We start from the raw sequence: 19,828 nt of genomic DNA on the forward strand, positions 1-19,828 counted from the left end.
TTCCGGATAAGGGATCTTTCCTTAATTTGGATCTCCCTAACTTAGGTTTATTCAATATTGAAATTATTTTTAGCAAACTTAATAGGCTTGGTTTGCCTCCAATAAGGATTAATTATATCTTAGCTGGGATCAATTACAAAGTATTGGTTTATTATTACAGGGAAATTTTTTTTAAAATTATTTGCTTGTAATGGAGTCTATGGGAGCTGGCCTTTCCATAATTTGGAACTTTCTGGATAACGGGTTTCCGGATAAGGGATCCTTTACCTGTATCTAAATCAGAAATGGGACTGGAGAGATTTCTGCACAGCTTTTCACAAAATGTTTTCATAAATTTCCATATATGCAGTTAGATGCCTGCAGAATTTAGGATTGCAGGATCATACCCTTAAAACTGCACATACATTAACTAAATGTGCTGCCTGGTTATAGCCTTGGTAGATAAGTAAAAAGGAATTGTACTTTGTGCTTCCTTAAAGGGATTCTGTTATGATTTTTATGGTGAACTTTCTATTTCTAAATTGTGCTATTTACATAGCAAATTATTCACGCTACCATTTAAAATGTTATTCCTAAACCAACAGATTTATTTTTTTAGTTGTAATATTGGTGTGTAGGCGCCAGGCATTGTGCCTGATTCAACGCTTTACATTAGATCTACTTTCAGTCCTTTCCTTTACAGCTCTTTAAGCAGTCAGTAACCAATCAGTGAGTTGAGGGTGGGGCCATATAGGACATAACTGTTCAGTTAGTTTGCATTAAAATATGACCTGTGTGCTCACAAACTGAACAGTTATGTCCCACATGGCTCCCCCTAAAGCTGAAAGGAGGAAGTAGAGTTCTGGCTATGCTGATAGATATCTTCCCACGCCAGCCTTTATAGATATTACATTTTTGCCTAACTACTGTATATACTCGAGTATAAGCCTAGTTTTTCAGCACCGAAAATGTGCTGAAAAAGCACCCTCAGCTTATACTCGAGGCAGGTGCCATGGGTCCCTCTAGATTAGCACCCTCTCTCCTTTGTGTGCAAATTAGGCCACCTTCAACCAGACCCCCCAGTGCCCTGGCCTAGGCTCCCACTAGCAATACTTATTTCCCCTTACATCTCCTCAGGGACCGGGTCTGCTGCCAGTTTGCCAATGTGCAATGAGCGTGGGGTAGTAATCATATTGTTTTTGTTGACCCTCTTCTCCGCTTACAGAGCTAGTTTACTGTTTTTCTTTGAAATAAATATTGAAAAACATATACCCCACTGATGCCTCAATTAATGTAATTTTATAGGTATTTATTTTGATTATTAAAACTTAGCAGTAGCTGCTGCATTTCCCATCCTAGGCTTATACTCGAGTCAATAAGTTTTTCCAGTTTTCTTAGGTAAAATTAGGTACCTCGGCTTATATTCGGATCGGCTTATACTCGAGTATATACGGTATATTGTAAATATTTTTTATTTTTTTAGCGGTCTATCCATTTTACACAGTTTAATTTTTACACTGAACTGTTCCTTTAAAGAATTCCAAAACAGCTGCTTAATGATCTTAGAATGTCAGTCACACCTGATTTATCTAGAATGCTCCCTAATTTATTCTCCAGTGATCCTGTCCACAATTTCCTTATGTAAAAAATGGATGAACAGCCCACTTAAATAAATGGGAAGGATGGCATTTTTTTTTCAAGATGTTAATGTTACCAATGATATCGTATTGTGTTCCATATTTTCCATTAAGGTTAAAGCATGCAGATATAAACACAAATAGACCAAACTGTACATTTAATCTGGCAGAATAAAAAAAAAAAAAAATTTTTTGAAAAATTGTGAAGGTCAAAACTTTTGTGGTGGCCTCTAAGTACCTGATTTCCGCAAATTTAACCTTTCACCTCCTTTTCCCATTTTACTTGGGGAGTTTTCCCAAAAGAATGAGGTCAGATATCATATAAATGGAAGAAAACATTTATTTTTCAGTTTTTAAAAAATATAGGAATCCCTACATAAACATAATTTCTGTGTCAATTAAATATAATTCCTGTAGTTTCCTATTCACTCTAATCTTACAAAGATTATTGCCTTTTAGATAAATCTGAGGAAAACTGGTCATTGTTTTTAGATACAAAAATCATTTCTATATCTCCTTATAGTCATGCAGAACTATAAAAATGGTCTTGGAGAGACCAACAATTTAGGCTCATCCATCTTGGTTATAGCACTTTATTTTCTTAGTCTTCTGATTCTCTTAAGATATCAATCATGCAAAAACATAAACATAATATATATTATCCATTACAATAACATGTCCGATTATTAGATTACTTGGGAAAATAATTTGGACATTTATAAGAGACATTATTCATTTAGAAATTATTCTACACCCACAGTTTGCTGTACTTGATCTTAAAAATGACCTTCAAATAAAGGGCAAACCTCACCTCCTGACTTTTTTGATGACAGTTAACTTCTGCTTCTATTTATATTGGATTAAAGAAAATGCCCTGTTCTAGATGATGATCTTCAATATATATTTTGTCTTTATATCTTATTGCATCTTTCAAACAAAGTAGGCAATCAGTCTAAAAGAAAACCGTTTAGGCAAAAGTGGTCTATTTAAAAATGCTAGAGGTTGCAAAAAACAATTTCTTCTCAAATTCAACATGAAGTCTCAAAAATTTTTTAATCTTTAATACTGTTTTTTGCACCCCCCACCTGGCTAGTTTTCATCCCCCCCCCCCCCCCTAAATGGAAGAATTGTTTTGGGGCAACACTGTTAAAGCATGTAATCCTTACTATTGTATGTAAAGGGAATTTTATGACCTCCAAGTCTGTAGCTACATTGTACTGAATCTTTTTTGCTAATCAGTTGGTAATTCTGAAATTAACTGTTGGTGACCACTTGAATTATAATGTTGGAATTGGAACTCTCCCGGTGTTTTCTTTTTTGTAGATTTTCAGATTAATAGTAATAAAAAATCCATGCTAAAAATTAATCTGGTTGTTGGTCATTACTGACCCTTTTACTTTTTTTTGTTAGAGATGCAAAATAGAAAAGCAGTTAAACAGTCATTTTAATATAAGGCCCCAGCCAATGAGAAGCCATAAGTTGTTTTACAGTAATACTGAATGCAGCCTGAAACGGTGATGTTGCCAAACGGCAAATGGCTTGGTATATAGGGACTGTTAAAGCAGAAGGAAAGTCATTTTGGCATTTTACTGCCAATAGATTCGCCACATAGGTGCCACCTAAAACACTGTATTTTTTCTGCAGAAAGTTTTACTATACCTGAGTAAAAACCCCCTGAAAGCTCCCTCTGTTTATTTAAGATTGCAGCTGCCTTTTTAAGTAGCTTCCTGCTTGCAACTCTAGCCTTTGTAGCTCAGATCACACATTCCTAAGGGTGGGGGGAGTGAGTTTTATGAGTTCTTATGGGAGGGGGGAACAGGAGAGAGGAGAGAACTGGGCAGACTCTGGCCCGACTCTGGCCCCAGGTATGAATAATTTTTCTGAGAGGAAGTCAGATACCCAAGAACATGTTTACAAATAAGGAGACAAGAAATCCTGTGTTTCTTTTGATAGAGGACTCAGTGCAGCTTTTCTGTGAGAGCTTATGGCTGTATTTACATTGACCTTTCTGATAAATCTTACTTAGTTTTTACCTTTCCTTCTCCTTTAAGAGATATTTGACATAGATCTGTAACTCATTCCTAACATGTTCCTTCACCTAATTATGCTTCCAGTCAAATATATCAATATTGTTGGTATATTTGGCAACCTCAGCCTGGCCAGTAAATTCTCAGGACAGGTCTTTTTCAGCCTCCTAATTGACTTTAACATGTAATAGAGTAAGGTAGTTCTGTGGCTTTTCTTCAGTCCACAAAGCTGGTAGAATTTGGCCATGCTGATGTGTTCTATCTGTGTGGCGGTTTATAAAAGCTAGCAAAAACAAAACTTAACACTTTGCATTCATATCTTTAGACAAATATAAAGAGAAACTTGAGGCTTGGTCGCCAGGGATAAAGGAGCATTTTCGTTATGGAACAGCATACCTTAAACTATTAAACCATTAACCCTTTTACAGACAGCCGTTTTGGTCAAAGCGGAACTTGTATTGCCAGACAGTTTTTGAACATTTTTCACTGTTTCACTTTAGGGGCCTTTCCTCGGGGGGACTTTTAGTTTACCCAGGAAAACCAATATATTGTTTTTTTTCAGAACAACCTAAGCTTTCAAAATATGGTAGAATTTTTGTGTAATTCCAATTCTGTAACAAGATATAGGCTTCTAAATGTCTAAAAATGCAAAAAAAAAATCAAATTTTCCATAATATAATCACACATACTAGAAACAAAAATTAGTTTATGCACGAATATACAACTGATTTGGAAAGTCCCATGTCTCCTGAACGTGCCAATACCAAATATATATAGTTTTATGGAGATTTCTCACTTGTATAGGTCAAAAACTCCCAGCAGTACACTACCAAATTTCCAAAGCACTGCTCCAGAAAGCTGCATACTTTAGATTTCAAGGCCAAAAATTCCACTAACAGAAGGTTTATCCCAGAAAATTGTACATTTTTGGAAAGAACAGATTCTGGGGAATACAGAATAGGCACAACTGTCTGTCTACTCCAAACTATCAAGTCGCAATGCTTTCCTAAAATTATTGGTTTTTATCAAAATTTGTGATTTTTTTTTTTTAAAAATCACTTCAAAGCTTCCAGTCTATAGTATCTTATCTCCTACAGGTCATAAAGTAACCAAATAAAACACCCTAAATATGAACGCCAGGGGTCCACTGAACAGTTTGATGCCCAATATGTATAGGTTTACTTAAGTATGTGGCATGTAGGGGCCCCAATGTGAACATACCCTCATATGATTTATCATTTCTGTTATTTCAGCTCCAGCAAAATCAACACATTTACATCATTTATGTGGGATAAAGCTAGTAAAAAGTACACTCACCCCAGAAAGTCATATATATTTGGAAAGTACACATTCCCCAAAATTTAAAATGGGTACCCATGTCTTTCTACTCCAAAGTACCAAGCCGCACAGCTTTTCTAAAGTTAGCAATTTTGATGACATTTCCAAAAATCCCCTCAAAGCTTCCACTTTGCAGCATCTTATCTCCCACATAGTGTTAGGTACCAAGATAAAACACCCTAAATATGAACGCCAGGGGTCCACTGAACAGTTTGATGCCCAATATGTATAGGTTTACCTAAGTATGTGGCATGTAGGGGCCCCAGTGGGAACATAGCCCCATATGATCTATCATTTCAGCTTCTGCAAAATCAACACATTTATGTGGGATAATGCTACAAAAAAAGTACACTCACCCCAGATAGTCATTTTTGGAAAGTACACATCCCCCCCGAATCTATAATGGGTAAACATTTCTTTTTGCTCCTAAGTACCAAGCTGTAAAGCTTTCCTAGGTTTGCAGATTTATGACATTTAGAAAATCGCATAAAAATGTTGCAATTTGCCACATTTATCTCTCACAATTTCTTGATAAAGGCAAATCACCCCAAATAGGAACACCTTAGGTCTACTGAACAGTTTGATGCCCAATATGCATAGATATACCAAAGTCTGCGGTATGTACTGACCCCAAAATGAAAATAGCGCATAAGGATTTCTCGCCTGCCAGCTCAGCTTTTGCACACAGAGCCCCCTGATAGTATATTATGTGCAGTAACCCCCCTAACTATACAGAGACCCCCAGAAAACCATATATTTTTGGAAAGTACACATTCTGACAAATCCAATAAGGGTAAAGAGTCCTTTCTACACCAGAGTACCAATCTGCAGAGCTTTCCTAAATTTATTGGTTTTTATGACATTTCAGAAAATTGCCTAAAAATGTTGAAATTTGCTGCATTTATCTCACACAATTTCTTGCGTACAATGGCAAGTCACCCCAAATAGGAACACCTAAGGTCTACTGAACAGTTTGATGCCCAATATGCATAGATATACCAAAGTCTGCAGTAAGCACTGACCCCAAAATGAAAATAGCGCATATGGATTTCTCGCCTGCCAACTCAGCTTTTGCACAGAGCCCCCTGACAGCGTATTATGTGCAGTAAACCCCCCCCCCCCCCTTACTATACAGACACCCCCAGAAAAACATATATTTTTGGAAAGTACACATTCTGATGAATTCAAAATAGGTAAAGTTATTTTTGTACACCAATGTTGCACCTGGCAAAGCTATGCTAAAAACAGATTAGGAACACTTATACAGGGATAAAATGTGATAAAACCACAAAAATTGTGCAAATCAGTGAAACAACAAAATAAGTCACATGACAGTGTAATTAGTGGTCAGAATATCTGATCCAATAGTCACGCTGCCAAAATAAATTTAGGTAAAAGAAACTAAAAACACAGTGTTTGTGTATACATGTGTGTACATGTGTAAAAGTTGTGTGACAATGTGTAAGTGTGTATATGAGTGTAAATAAGTGTATAAAAGTGTGAAAAATGAAAAAAAAAACAACAAAAAAAAACCTGCTAAATTGTGTGCTTTAAGTGTGTATAAATGTATGTAAGTGTGTGTGTAAGTGCAAAAAAAAACAAAAAAAACCCAACACCTTACCTGTCCTGAAGCACCCGATCGCCTCTGTCCTCCAGGCTCCAGTGGGCGGTGGCAATGGGGGGAAGTAGGAAGCAGCAGACGCGATCATGTCTGCTGCTTCCAGGATGGTCCTGCGACGATTGCTTCGCAGGACCCACATGACAGCCCCCCTGGCTGGCTCATTGCTCAGGGGGGCTGTAATCGCTAGAAAGCCTTCATATGGGACACGTCGTTGGCATTTAAGCCCTTTTTCTGCCACGACGTATCCCATACGTCGTTGGCAGTAAAAAGGTTAAAGAAGTGCAAAACTGTTTTACCATCAACATGACTTTATTCCATTTAGCACAAGGTACTTATTGTAGAAAAGCTGTTATAAATATATCAAAATGGATGCGTAATAGGGATGAGCGAATCTGTCCCGTTTCGCTGGAAAATTCATAAAAGGACAAAAAAATCTACAAACTGTTTGTTGCTCTGATTTTTTTGAAGTGCGTCGTATACTTTCACGGCAAATTTTTGCAAAACAAAACGGAAATTTGATGTAAATCCATGCCTGGCAAAAAAATTTGCTCATCACTAATGCATAATTCTCAGAATAAAAATCTGAGATACTTCCTCATAAGTTAAATCATTATGTCTATATGTAAATAATACATGAGCCATAAACATCCTTGGATTTATGTTTAAAAGTCTAGTTTTCTTTAATAATGTAGCACTGCGCCCTGGAATGACAGTTGTTTTTAAGCATTTCTGTAAAGAACGCCAGTTCATCTGTTATGTTTGATAGAACAGAAGAGTAGGGAATATTTCATTAATTGATGCGTCAGGGAGTACGTTAATCCCATTGGTACTCCTTTACTCCTTTCTTCCACTGTTAAAAAATAACTAAAACAATAGCAAAAACTTGTTGAAAACATATGTTGGTTGTTAACGTTATTGTGTCTCCACACTTTTACAAGGGTAACTGAAGGAATATTCTGTGTACAATGTAGAAAATTCCTTTTTTTTTTTTTTTCCCCCCCTCCTTGAGAGGAATTGTGAAAGATAGACCTCTCTATATGTGACCATTACTGCTTTGGGGATATTATAATTTTACTGTGATAAATAGCATGTATATTATGTGCAGTTGTATGGGCAATAAAAAAAACTCTATTTGTCTATCGTTATTTGAAAGGTATTTTATTTCTAAAATGAATGCTTGTCCAAAATTTAAAGCAATTCTCATTCCATGCATATTTTATCTTTATCTAGAATCAGTGGGAGCTTCAGGTCAACGTCCAGTTTTTTGTCCGGTTCACAAACAAGAGCAACTCAAACTATTTTGCGAAACGTGTGATAGACTGACATGCAGAGACTGTCAGTTACTAGAGCACAAGGAACACAGGTAACTATGAGATAAAGATTAATATATTTTTTTGGTGAATATTGGACTTTTGGCGTGTCTAACAATGTGCCATAGAGTCTTATTTGGTTCAAGATCAGGACTGACTGGGCCATTTCAGGATATACATCTATGGGACAGTTTGGCTGAGAAATTCATCATAGGAGGTCAGTTAGTTTGAATATGTAAGCCAAAGATTACTATTTTACAAAATTTTTTGTCCAAGACAGAGTTTCATCTGGTACCAGTGATTGCTCTGAGGGCATTACTAATGTGAACCAGCACATCTATCTGCAGTCCTGTCCCCATCACCCACAGTACTAGCTAGTGTTTGTGAGTACGAATTGGTTACGTTCTAGCAACATTTATTGTTTAGAAATTCATTCTAGAGACATATGCCTAAAAGGTTGAGCTAGGCATAAATGGCATTGCAGTGTATGCTTATACCTAATGTAAGACACTAGGGATGGTGTTTGTTTGTGGCCGTCTTTAAAGTAGTAGTATTTCACAGATCTATCAGAAATTACACATCATTCTCATCAGTCCCTGTCCCAAAGGACCTTACAATCTAGGTCCCCTATCGCACAAATACTTATTAGAAACTAGTTAACCTTCCTGTAGTTTTTTTGAGTGTGGGTCAAAACTAGTGTACCTGGCGAAAACTGACCCATCACTGGGAGGACATACAAACCATATCAGACAGGACACTTACTGAAATGAAAACTTAACCACCACAATGCTGCCCTGCTTAATAGTTATTAGTTAATGTCAGTGTATGTATGTTCCACAAGTACTGGTAAGAAAAGCCTTTTGCATTGTTTGATACATTGTTTACCTAGTCATAAATTATTATTGTCAATGTATTTTTAAACACTAATAAGGTACATTGTTCTTTCATGATGATGTATGTTGTACATTACTTGCAACTGCAGTAATATTTCAACTTGGCAGCACAATTAGTGCATTTAGGAAGGGTTTAAAAATTACAGTGCCAATTAGAACACAAAACAATTGTAATTAACTTTCGGGCACTATAGTAAAATGTCTCCAATTTAAAGAAATCAAGCTTTTTTTTACTGTATATAGTTTTGATGAGGGAAGACAGGATTTACCCATCGATTTCTGGTCTTCCTTCTAAGCTGTATGGCAGTTTGGTTCTTTTAAATAGTCTGTAAAACAGCAAAAGAATTTTTCAAACTAAGGCTTACTGGTAAAAAGGGTTATTTGGACTTCCAGATTGCTTAGGGCAAAAAGGTTTGCAAGTGAAACGATCCCACCTGCCTGTCACTGCTTCCCCACAACTACTGGGAAAGCTATTCATGTTTTCCATAGAATTGTGGATGGAAGTCAAGACAATGTCAGGTGGACTGTTGGCTAAATGCAGATTCCCACTAACAAGGGACTCTTTTTATCCCTCTTTTTTTGCATTGGTCGTTGAGCTCCTGGGTGATTCTGTAATGCCAGTGTCTTAGTGTCATAGGTTTCCTCTCTGTGGTTGATGTGGTTTCTTTCAAGCAGATCTTTACCTAAAAAATTTGATTGGGGTAGCTGAGGCAAAAGGAAAATACAGGGGTCTTTAATCACAGAGATAAGTTTCTGCTTCCCTGGAAGATTACAGAGACGCAGGTATAGTCCAAGGACTTTGTTGTTTGGGCAGATTCCAATATCCAGAGATTATAATTATATGAAAAGGGTATGCTAAATCCAATAACAGCCTCATTGTAATATGTTGTCAGTTAATGGGCAAGGCTACCAATGACAACTTGTAGAAGAATCTCTTCTACAAGACACAGAGAAATAACTATTTATACAAGGACCTTTCTCATCAATTTAGTAATTGCAGGCCTTCTTTTGAAATCAGACCCTGGGTTTGTGTCATTGACCTCTTTATTTATAGTGCTTAGTTATTTAGGTGCCGTTGCCGAGGATTCGTACGAAAGCCTTTACCTAACTTCTACAGTACTGTTATAGGTGTAACCTTGTTTCTTCAGTATGAAAAGTCATACATAAGACCAAGACAATTACTCATACGAATACTTATAAAATCTATGATTAACCTACATAATGCCCATTTAAAGAATTAGGATATCTGCAATTAGCTATATACTGTATTTAAAAGAGGTGTCACAGTTTGATGGAATTCCTGCATTTGTTAAATCATGTAAAAACACCTTTATCTTTTAAAAGGTATCAGTTTCTGGAAGAGGCTTTTCAAAACCAGAAAGGTGCTATTGAAAACTTACTTGCCAAGCTTCTAGAAAAGAAGAACTATGTACATTTTGCTGCTACTCAGGTTCAAAACAGGTAATCTTTAATTTATTAAAAGTTTAGTTTTGCTATTGAGAGCAACGAAATTATGAATTTTAATCCATGTACTTGTGATGGCTGATGCTAAAGGGCTCATAATCAATTCTAATTGATGGGGTTTTTATGCTGGTATTTTTTCCGTATTTTTGTGACGCTACAGGCCTCATAAATCTGATGTAGAAAATAGTGGTTTCTATGCTGGCATGTATATGATTGTATTATTAATCCGCCACCTTGTATTGTGAATTTCTATTGTAACTGCTGTATATTGTGAGTCATGGCCTATGTTGAGATAATTGACCTCAGCACATAATATGGAGATGGAGATCTACTGGTGGGGGGGGGGGCAATCTTTGGAGACAGATCTTTACTGCTAAAGAGCTTTGGTGGCCACGGGATAGTACACAACCCCAAAATACTAGAGTTAAGATTTCTAGCTTAATTCTATGAATTTTACCTATAAAAAATCTTGACTTCTTTAATGTGCAGTAAATGTAAATTTCATTGTTTAACTTGGCTAAAGGCTTGTTTCTTACCTCACATACCCCCAAATAGTGTTGTAATCACAACTAAGAAACCAGAAGGGAGTGTTGCCTGTTTGTTCAGGGGAGGGGCATGTTATTTACAACCCAGATGGGCAGTTGCCTCTGGTGCGCTGATAGTTTTTAAAGGAGAAAGAAAGGTAAAAACTAAGCTTTATCAGAAAGGTCTATGTAAATACAGCCATAAGCACTGCTGCACTGAGTTCTCTGTAAAAAGATTAGTTGTGTCTGTTTTCCTCTGCCAGAGGCATGCAGCTTTCAGCTCTCTCCTCTCTGTTGCTGCTCCCCCCTCCCTCAAGAATGCTAAGAACTCGCCCCCCCCCCCCCCCCCAGGAATGTGAATCTGAGCCAATCGGCAGGAAGCTGACTCATAGTCTTACTAACTGAGCATGTACACTTGGGGGCACATTTACTAACCCACGAACGGGCCGAATGTGTCCGATTGCATTTTTTTCGTAATGATCGGTAATTTTGCGATTTTTTTTCGGCATCTTTACGACTTTTTCGTATTTTTTGCGATTTTTTTCGGCGTCTTTACGATTTTTGCGTAAAAACGCGAGTTTTTCTGCGTCTTTACGATTTTTGCGTAAAAACGCGAGTTTTTCGTAGCCATTACGAAAGTTGCACAAAGTCGCGATTTTTTCGTAGCGTTAAAACTTGCGCGAAACGTCGCGCCTTTTAAGTTTTAACGCTACGAAAAAGGCGCGACTTTGCGCGCAAGTGTTAATGCTACGAAAAAATTGCGACTTTGCGCAACTTTCGTAATGGCTACGAAAAACTCGCGTTTTTACGCAAAAATCGTAAAGACGCCGAAAAAATCGCAAAAAATACGAAAAAGTCGCAAAATGTTCGTTTCCAATCGGAATTTTTCCAATTCGGATTCGAAATCGTGTCTTAGTAAATCAGCCCCCTGGTCTGGGTGTCTGTGCAGGAGTGAGGCATTATGGGAACTTTCTTTACACAGCTCAGCGTTTTTTCTTCCTGTTTGGCTTCTGATCATCTGAACAGGCGAAATATAGGGAGACTTAAGGCCACTATTGAGACAACTGAAGGTATGCCTCCAGCTTGAGATTAACTCTTTATTAGCCTTTCCTTCTCCTTTTAAAGGAACAAGGACTAACCCCTGCAGTACTCCACAACGAAAACTGGCCCAATTAGAAAATGTTCCATTTGCAACCAATCTTTGTAATCTATCCTTCAGCCAGTTTTCTATCCAAGTACAAATATTATGTTCTAGGCCAATATTCCTCAATTTTATCATTGAATTTCTGTGAGTTACTTTATCAAATGCCTTATCTATAGTTTTTAGGCTGAGAACAGGATCTCTCTTTAAATAACGGCACCACATTAGCAATTCGCCAGTCTCTCTGCACCATGCCAGACCTCAATGAATCCTGAAAAATTAAGTGTGCCAAACCACAGCACTAAGCTTCGTTATGAATGCCCCGGTGATGAATACCATCCAGTCCTGGACTTTTGTTTGCATTTTTTAAATTATTTAACTTTCTCTTCAGCAGCTTTCCCATTATGAATTTTGGCAGCTACAGTGGAGGAAATAATTATTTGACCCCTCACTGATTTTGTAAGTTTGTCCAATGACAAAGAAATGAAAAGTCTCAGAACAGTATCATTTCAATGGTAGGTTTATTTTAACAGTGGCAGATAGCACATCAAAAGGAAAATCGAAAAAATAACTTTAAATAAAAGATAGCAACTGGTTTGCATTTCATTGAGTGAAATAAGTCTTTGAACCCCTACCAACCATTGAAAGTTCTGGCTCCCACAGAGTGGTTAGACACTTCTACTCAATTAGTCAACCTCACAGAATCAATCAATCAAGCAGACTCCAAACTCTCCAACATGGGAAAGACCAAAGAGCTGTCCAAGGATGTCAGAGACAAAATTGTAGACCTGCACAAGGCTGGAATGGGCTACAAAACCATTAGCAAGAAGCTGGGAGAGAAGGTGACAACTGTTGGTGCGATTGTTCGAAAATGGAAGGAGCACAAAATGACCATCAATCGACCTCGCTCTGGGGCTCCACGCAAGATCTCACCTCGTGGGGTGTCAATGATTCTGAGAAAGGTGAAAAAGCATCCTAGAACTACACGGGAGGAGTTAGTTAATGACCTCAAATTAGCAGGGACCACAGTCACCAAGAAAACCATTGGAAACACATTACACCGCAATGGATTAAAATCCTGCAGGGCTCGCAAGGTCCCCCTGCTCAAGAAGGCACATGTGCAGGCCCGTCTGAAGTTTGCCAATGAACACCTGAATGATTCTGTGAGTGACTGGGAGAAGGTGCTGTGGTCTGATGAGACCAAAATAGAGCTCTTTGGCATTAACTCAACTCGCTGTGTTTGGAGGAAGAAAAATTCTGCCTATGACCCCCAAAACACCGTCCCCACCGTCAAGCATGGGGGTGGAAACATTTTGCTTTGGGGGTGTTTTTCTGCTAAGGGCACAGGACAACTTATTCGCATTAACGGGAAAATGGACGGAGCCATGTATCGTGAAATCCTGAACGACAACCTCCTTCCCTCTGCCAGGAAACTGAAAATGGGTCGTGGATGGGTGTTCCAGCACGACAATGACCCAAAACATACAGCAAAGGCAACAAAGGAGTGGCTCAAGAAGAAGCACATTAAGGTCATGGAGTGGCCTAGTCAGTCTCCGGACCTTAATCCAATAGAAAACCTATGGAGGGAGCTCAAGCTCAGAGTTGCACAGAGACAGCCTCGAAACCTTAGGGATTTAGAGATGATCTGCAAAGAGGAGTGGACCAACATTCCTCCTAAAATGTGCGCAAACTTGGTCATCAATTACAAGAAACGTTTGACCTCTGTGCTTGCAAACAAGGGTTTTTCCACTAAGTATTAAGTCTTTTTTTGTTAGAGGGTTCAAAAACTTATTTCACTCAATGAAATGCAAACCAGTTGCTATCTTTTATTTAAAGTTATTTTTTCGATTTTCCTTTTGATGTGCTATCTGCCACTGTTAAAATAAACCTACCATTGAAATGATACTGTTCTGAGACTTTTCATTTCTTTGTCATTGGACAAACTTACAAAATCAGTGAGGGGTCAAATAATTATTTCCTCCACTGTATCTGGTTCATAGGGTCCAATTTAATGTAGCAACTAGCCTCACAGAGTAATAGTTTTTTGCTACTGGTGTCAGTGACCCCCAATTAAAATGCTGGAAAGAGTCACAATAGGATGCAGATAATTCAAAAACTATACAAAATAAAAAATAACGTACACTTAAAAAGTTGCTAATAGGCCATTCTATAACATATTTAAAGTTAACCTAAAGGTGAACCACCCCTTTAAAGCTTTCACATAATTGTGCTGAGCACCCGTTTGTTTGAAAAGTGCACCTATTGACCCTTAAAAGTGATGATAGCTTCAGGGTTTCCGCAGCACCTTTCATCAGTTGCCAAGGGAACTTGTGCCTGAAGAATTAAGGTGCAGATTGCCTTTGATGGAGAATGCCGGAAGTGATGCCAATTTTCAGCGCAATGTAATCTAATGTGCATGTATAACGTCACTCATTACCTGCAATCATCACCTGCAATTAATTTACATTGCATCCTGGAGGCTGTAGTAGTGCTAGATTAATGGTAAAAACACACAGATTGCTTATGAAATTCGACTTTGCACACTACAAAATGATCCCTAGTGGATTTCGGTGGCCTCCATTGTGAAAATAAATCTTTAGATTTTCTCAGTCTGTACCATGTGCCTGCATACATTATAACCTGCAGCATGCACAGTTCTTTAGGAAAATCTTTAAGCTACATTAAAGCTGTTCTATAATTCCAAATTTTATGTCTAGTGCATTCTTGTTTCTTTCTTGTACTTTATAGGATAAAAGAAGTAAATGAAACCAATAAACGCGTGGAACAGGAAATTAAAGTGGCAATTTTCACTTTAATAAATGAAATTAATAAGAAGGGCAAATCTCTTCTGCAGCAGTTGGAGGTAATATGAATATTTGCTTTGCATTCAATTTATTATTCACAGTTTAGTCTGCTAGTGTGCAAATATAAAGAAAATATTTAACTTGCATTGCTCAGAGACTTAGTATGCTTGGAATATGTACTGTTTTTCTTTCTTTTTTTTGTCTCTAATCTGCAAAAAACTTAAACCACAAATCATGTTTAATAAAAAAAAAAAAAAAAATCCATAAAATTAGGTAGAGCCAGAAGTACATCTCTTTCAAAAATAACTTTTGCATGCAATGCCCGTAGTGAAATGATGTGTCAGGAGAATAGATAAGCAATTGTACACAAATGCCTAACATCCCCATGCCCAATACCTGGCATTGGCTCGATTTTGTGTAAAGGCAGCTGCCATTGGACTGGAGCAGTAGCAATGCAGATTTTAAAGTGATGAATGCTGTTCCACTGCCATCTGGCAGTGATGAGTGTGGGCTTGGTCCATGTCCAGAAAAGTCTTCCTTAAATGCCTAAATGCCCCTCTTTGGGTGATGGCCTTCCTGTGAGGGGCTTTATAGATATCAGGTTTTTGCATTTATTTTCCATTGTTTCTGCATAACAGTTTCTCTTTTTGTACTCTTTGGCTATGATCTCTGGACAATTACAGTACATATATTGTATTCTTTTAAGCAAATGTAAGCTTAATTCTGTATTAACTAAACCATGTTTCATCTGCAGTTTGTGTGAAAAGTTTTGTGAGACTCTTTAAAGGAAAACTATACCTTCAGAATGATGTGTTCTATGAAATAATCTTACAAAACTAGAATCTAAATATCAATAAATATCACCCTTTTTACATCTTTTCCCTTGAGCCACCCTTTTGTGATCATCTGTGTGAGATTACATGACCAGAAATAATGCAGCTCTAACTGAAACAGGAAGAAGTGTTGAGAGTAAAAGACAGAGCCCTGCATTGGCTGACACGACCTAACTTGTTTGTGTGTGCCGTTAATCATATGATCCCAAGGGGCAGCTTTTAGTTCTTTACCCAAGAAATTACCCAGTGGCACATACTACTAAAAAAAGTATATTTTTATGAAACTGGATTATTTAGATGAAGCAGGGTTTTACATATGAGCTGTTTTATGCAATATATTTTTTTTATAAAGACCTACATTGTTTGGGGATATAGTTTTCATTTAAGAGGAACTGTTTGGTAGCAGCTCTTGGTTTCTTTGCATGTGCTATTTTCCCTGTGTAATGGCTCAAATTATTCTGAGAACATAAATCATTTGTGTTCCATGATTGGTATGTGGCCAATGACTAGTGAAGTAAGAAAATGCTTTTAGACAGGAAACTATTGCTGTGAAGATTATTCTTTTGTGTGTGTTGTGTAGTTTATGGTTGACAAAAATGGCTAAAGCGATATTGGCACTTTCCTATCAACTACAGGAATCAATAGGATCCCACAATTTCTGTTTTTTCAAAGCATTTCTTTCTAGCTGTTGAATAAAACTAAGTATATGTTTTCAGGAAAGTATGTGCTGTGAGTTTGTGTGCAGCATTAGCTCTCTAGATTTGAGCAGAAGAGAAGTTTAGATTCATGTGGCTTTTCCAAGGGAATAAACTGTCAATAATATATTGCATGCCCCACCACTCTGCCTCAGGCATGGAAGCAGGCCAGGCAGTTAATTTCGCATTTTGTACTTCCTAGATGCCACTGCACTCTTCATTCCCCCTCCTTCCTCACAATCTATAACTGTGTTATGGGCATCAGGTCCCTCATTCTGGAAAAAAAATGATTTTGGGATGATGCAGTGTTTTTCCCAATAGCAGTGCCTACAAATTGGTGCCTGTCAGGTTGCTGGCTGTGAATGTGAATTCCAAGTTTGAAGAAAACAGTTTATTTTGCATGACAAGTAGAAAAGAATTTGCAATTATTTTTTATGGTGACAGGCCCCCTTTAAAATTCAACATTTCATATGATTTTCATGACTTGTGTCCATGAATGTACTATGAATGTTTCAAAACAAGCAGTAACAAAGAATTTTCCTGTCTGATTTCTGCATTCATGGCCAGTCTGCCAACCGATCTTTGCCAAAAACAATCATATTTGTAAGTTAAAAGAAAACCTTGCTGTGGTGTTAACAAATTTTGATCCCCCCCCCTTGAATTTGCTCAGGACTTTCTGTATGCTACACTTTTAATAAACATTCTTAAAAATAAAATCAAAGCCCATAATGTATTCTTCAGTCATTTCTGTATTATTAACTGTAAAGGTCCCCATACACTGGCCGATTATAGCGGCCGATATTGGCAGCTAATCGGCCCGCGTATGGGCAGAACCGAGCGGGCTGTGGCCGACCAATATCTGGCCTGAAATTGACTAGATGTCGATGGGCCAGGTTAGAAAATCCAGTCGGATCGGGGACCGCATCGCCTCGTTGGTGTGGTCCCCGAACCAACTGCCCCATGGCCGCAATTTTTTTTTTAAGGTACTTGCTACCCGATATCGCCCACCCGTAGGCGACATTGCCAAGCGAGCCAATCTTATAGTGTATGGGCACCTTAACACAGATTCTTATAGCAGACTTTTTTTTTTATCATGAAAATCTTCTCTGCTGCTATCACCTTTCTTTTCAAGAAAAAAAAAAAAGTGCTCCAAAATCTCTAGAGGGGGCAGATCCACAATGTATCTGTGTGTCATAATTTAGATTCAATGCAGCCAATGAAGACCAAAGATTCAAACAAACCCATATCTGAGCAAAATTGCTTAGGTATGTCCCAATCCTGGAGAGAGACTCACATTCCATGTATTCCCAAAACAATTTTTAGAACAAATGTGAAAGGAGTAAATGTTTCCCTACTGTTGCAGCTGATATGCTTATGTTGGGGAAGTCAGTCAGCAGATATTTAACATTTCCCCAATAAGTTCCAAAGGGCATAATATACAGTGGCTTGCAAAAGTATTCGGCCCCCTTGAACTTTTCCACATTTTGTCACATTACAGCCACAAACATGAATCAATTTTATTGGAATTCCATGTGAAAGACCAATACAAAGTGGTGTACACGTGAGAAGTGGAACAAAAATCATACATGATTCCAAACATTTTTTTACAAATAAATAACTGCAAAGTGGGGTGTGCATAATTATTCAGCCCCCTTTGGTCTGAGTGCAGTCAGTTGCCCATAGACATTGCCTGATGAGTGCTAATGACTAAATAGAGTGCACCTGTGTGTAATCTAATGTCAGTACAAATACAGCTGCTCTGTGACGGCCTCAGAGGTTGTCTAAGAGAATATTGGGAGCAACAACACCATGAAGTCCAAAAAACACACCAGACAGGTCAGGGATAAAGTTATTGAGAAATTTAAAGCAGGCTTAGGCTACAAAGATTTCCAAAGCCTTGAACATCCCACGGAGCACTGTTCCACCGATCATTCAGAAATGGAAGGAGAATGGCACAACTGTAAACCTACCAAGACAGGCCGTCCACCTAAACTCACAGGCCGAACAAGGAGAGCGCTGATCAGAAATGCAGCCAAGAGGCCCATGGTGACTCTGGACGAGCTGCAGAGATCTACAGCTCAGGTGGGGGAATCTGTCCATAGGACAACTATTAGTCGTGCACTGCACAAAGTTGGCCTTTATGGAAGAGTGGCAAGAAGAAAGCCATTGTTAACAGAAAACCATAAGAAGTCCCGTTTGCAGTTTGCCACAAGCCATGTGTGGGACACAGCAAACATGTGGAAGAAGGTGCTCTGGTCAGATGAGACCAAAATGGAACTTTTTGGCCAAAATGCAAAACGCTATGTGTGGCGGAAAACTAACACTGCACATCACTCTGAACACACCATCCCCACTGTCAAATATGGTGGTGGCAGCATCATGCTCTGGGGGTGCTTCTCTTCACCAGGGACAGGGAAGCTGGTCAGAGTTGATGGGAAGATGGATGGAGCCAAGTACAGGGCAATCTTGGAAGAAAACCTCTTGGAGTCTGCAAAATACTTGAGACTGGGGCAGAGGTTTACCTTCCAGCAGGACAACGACCCTAAACATGAAGCCAGGGCAACAATGGAATGGTTTAAAACAAAACACATCCATGTGTTAGAATGGCCCAGTCAAAGTCCAGATCTAAATCCAATCGAGAATCTGTGGCAAGATCTGAAAACTGCTGTTCACAAACTCTGTCCATCTAATCTGACTGAGCTGGAGCTCTTTTGCAAAGAAGAAAGGGCAAGGATTTCAGTCTGTAGATGTGCAAAGCTGGTAGAGACATACCCTAAAAGCCTGGCAGCTGTAATTGCAGTAAAAGGTGGTTCTACAAAGTATTGACTCAGGGGGCTGAATAATTACGCACACCCCACTTTGCAGTTATTTATTTGTAAAAAATGTTTGGAATCATGTATGATTTTCGTTCCACTTCTCACGTGTACACCACTTTGTATTGGTCTTTCACGTGGAATTCCAATAAAATTGATTCATGTTTGTGGCTGTAATGTGACAAAATGTGGAAAAGTTCAAGGGGGCCAAATACTTTTGCAAGCCACTGTACCTTGCATATTATGGCCTCACACACACACAAGTTTGCATTCACTTACAGTACAGGCAATGTAGAATAAAACTAATTTTTTCTTTTTCTTTTTTTAACTCTTCAGAGTGTTACAAAAGAACGGCAGATTAAACTTGTACAGCAGCAAAATGATATCACTGGTCTCTCACGGCAAATAAAGCATGTCATGACCTTCACTAACTGGGCTATTGCAAGTGGCAGCAGCACAGCCTTACTGTACAGCAAACGCTTGGTATGTACACTATGCTTCCTCCATATGAATGTAATTCAGCATTCCTTTTAAAAAATGTATCTTTCTGGAACAAAAAATCTGTTAAGTTAAAGCTTTTGTTTAGGATTTGTTTATGGCTTAATTTAGGCAATTGGTTCAGTGCATCCCTGGCCATTACTTCCTAATACAGGTATGGGACCTGTTATCCAGAATGCTTGGGACCTGGGGTTTTCCGGATAAGGGATCTTTCTGTAATTTGGATCTCCATAACTTAAGTCTATTAAAAA

General features: G+C 38.2%; 1 protein-coding gene across 6 annotated transcripts in view; it reads left to right on the plus strand.

The window, feature by feature from the left end:
- trim33 (tripartite motif containing 33) overlaps positions 1–19,828 on the plus strand; it is a 72,254-nt gene that overhangs the window by 31,376 nt on the left and 21,050 nt on the right. For all 6 annotated transcript variants that reach the window (NR_164678.1, XM_012964169.3, XM_018091318.2 and 3 more), the window contains exons 4-7: positions 7,833–7,965; positions 10,150–10,266; positions 14,683–14,797; positions 19,416–19,562. Coding sequence is in view for 5 of the 6 variants with exons in the window: in XM_012964169.3 (XP_012819623.2) it covers positions 7,833–7,965; positions 10,150–10,266; positions 14,683–14,797; positions 19,416–19,562 (512 nt within the window). In the remaining variant the exon portion in view is untranslated. The remainder of the gene's footprint in view (positions 1–7,832; positions 7,966–10,149; positions 10,267–14,682; positions 14,798–19,415; positions 19,563–19,828) is intronic.

The sequence above is a fragment of the Xenopus tropicalis genome, chromosome 2 (genome assembly GCF_000004195.4).
Source record: "Xenopus tropicalis strain Nigerian chromosome 2, UCB_Xtro_10.0, whole genome shotgun sequence".
Lineage (NCBI taxonomy): Eukaryota > Metazoa > Chordata > Amphibia > Anura > Pipidae > Xenopus > Xenopus tropicalis.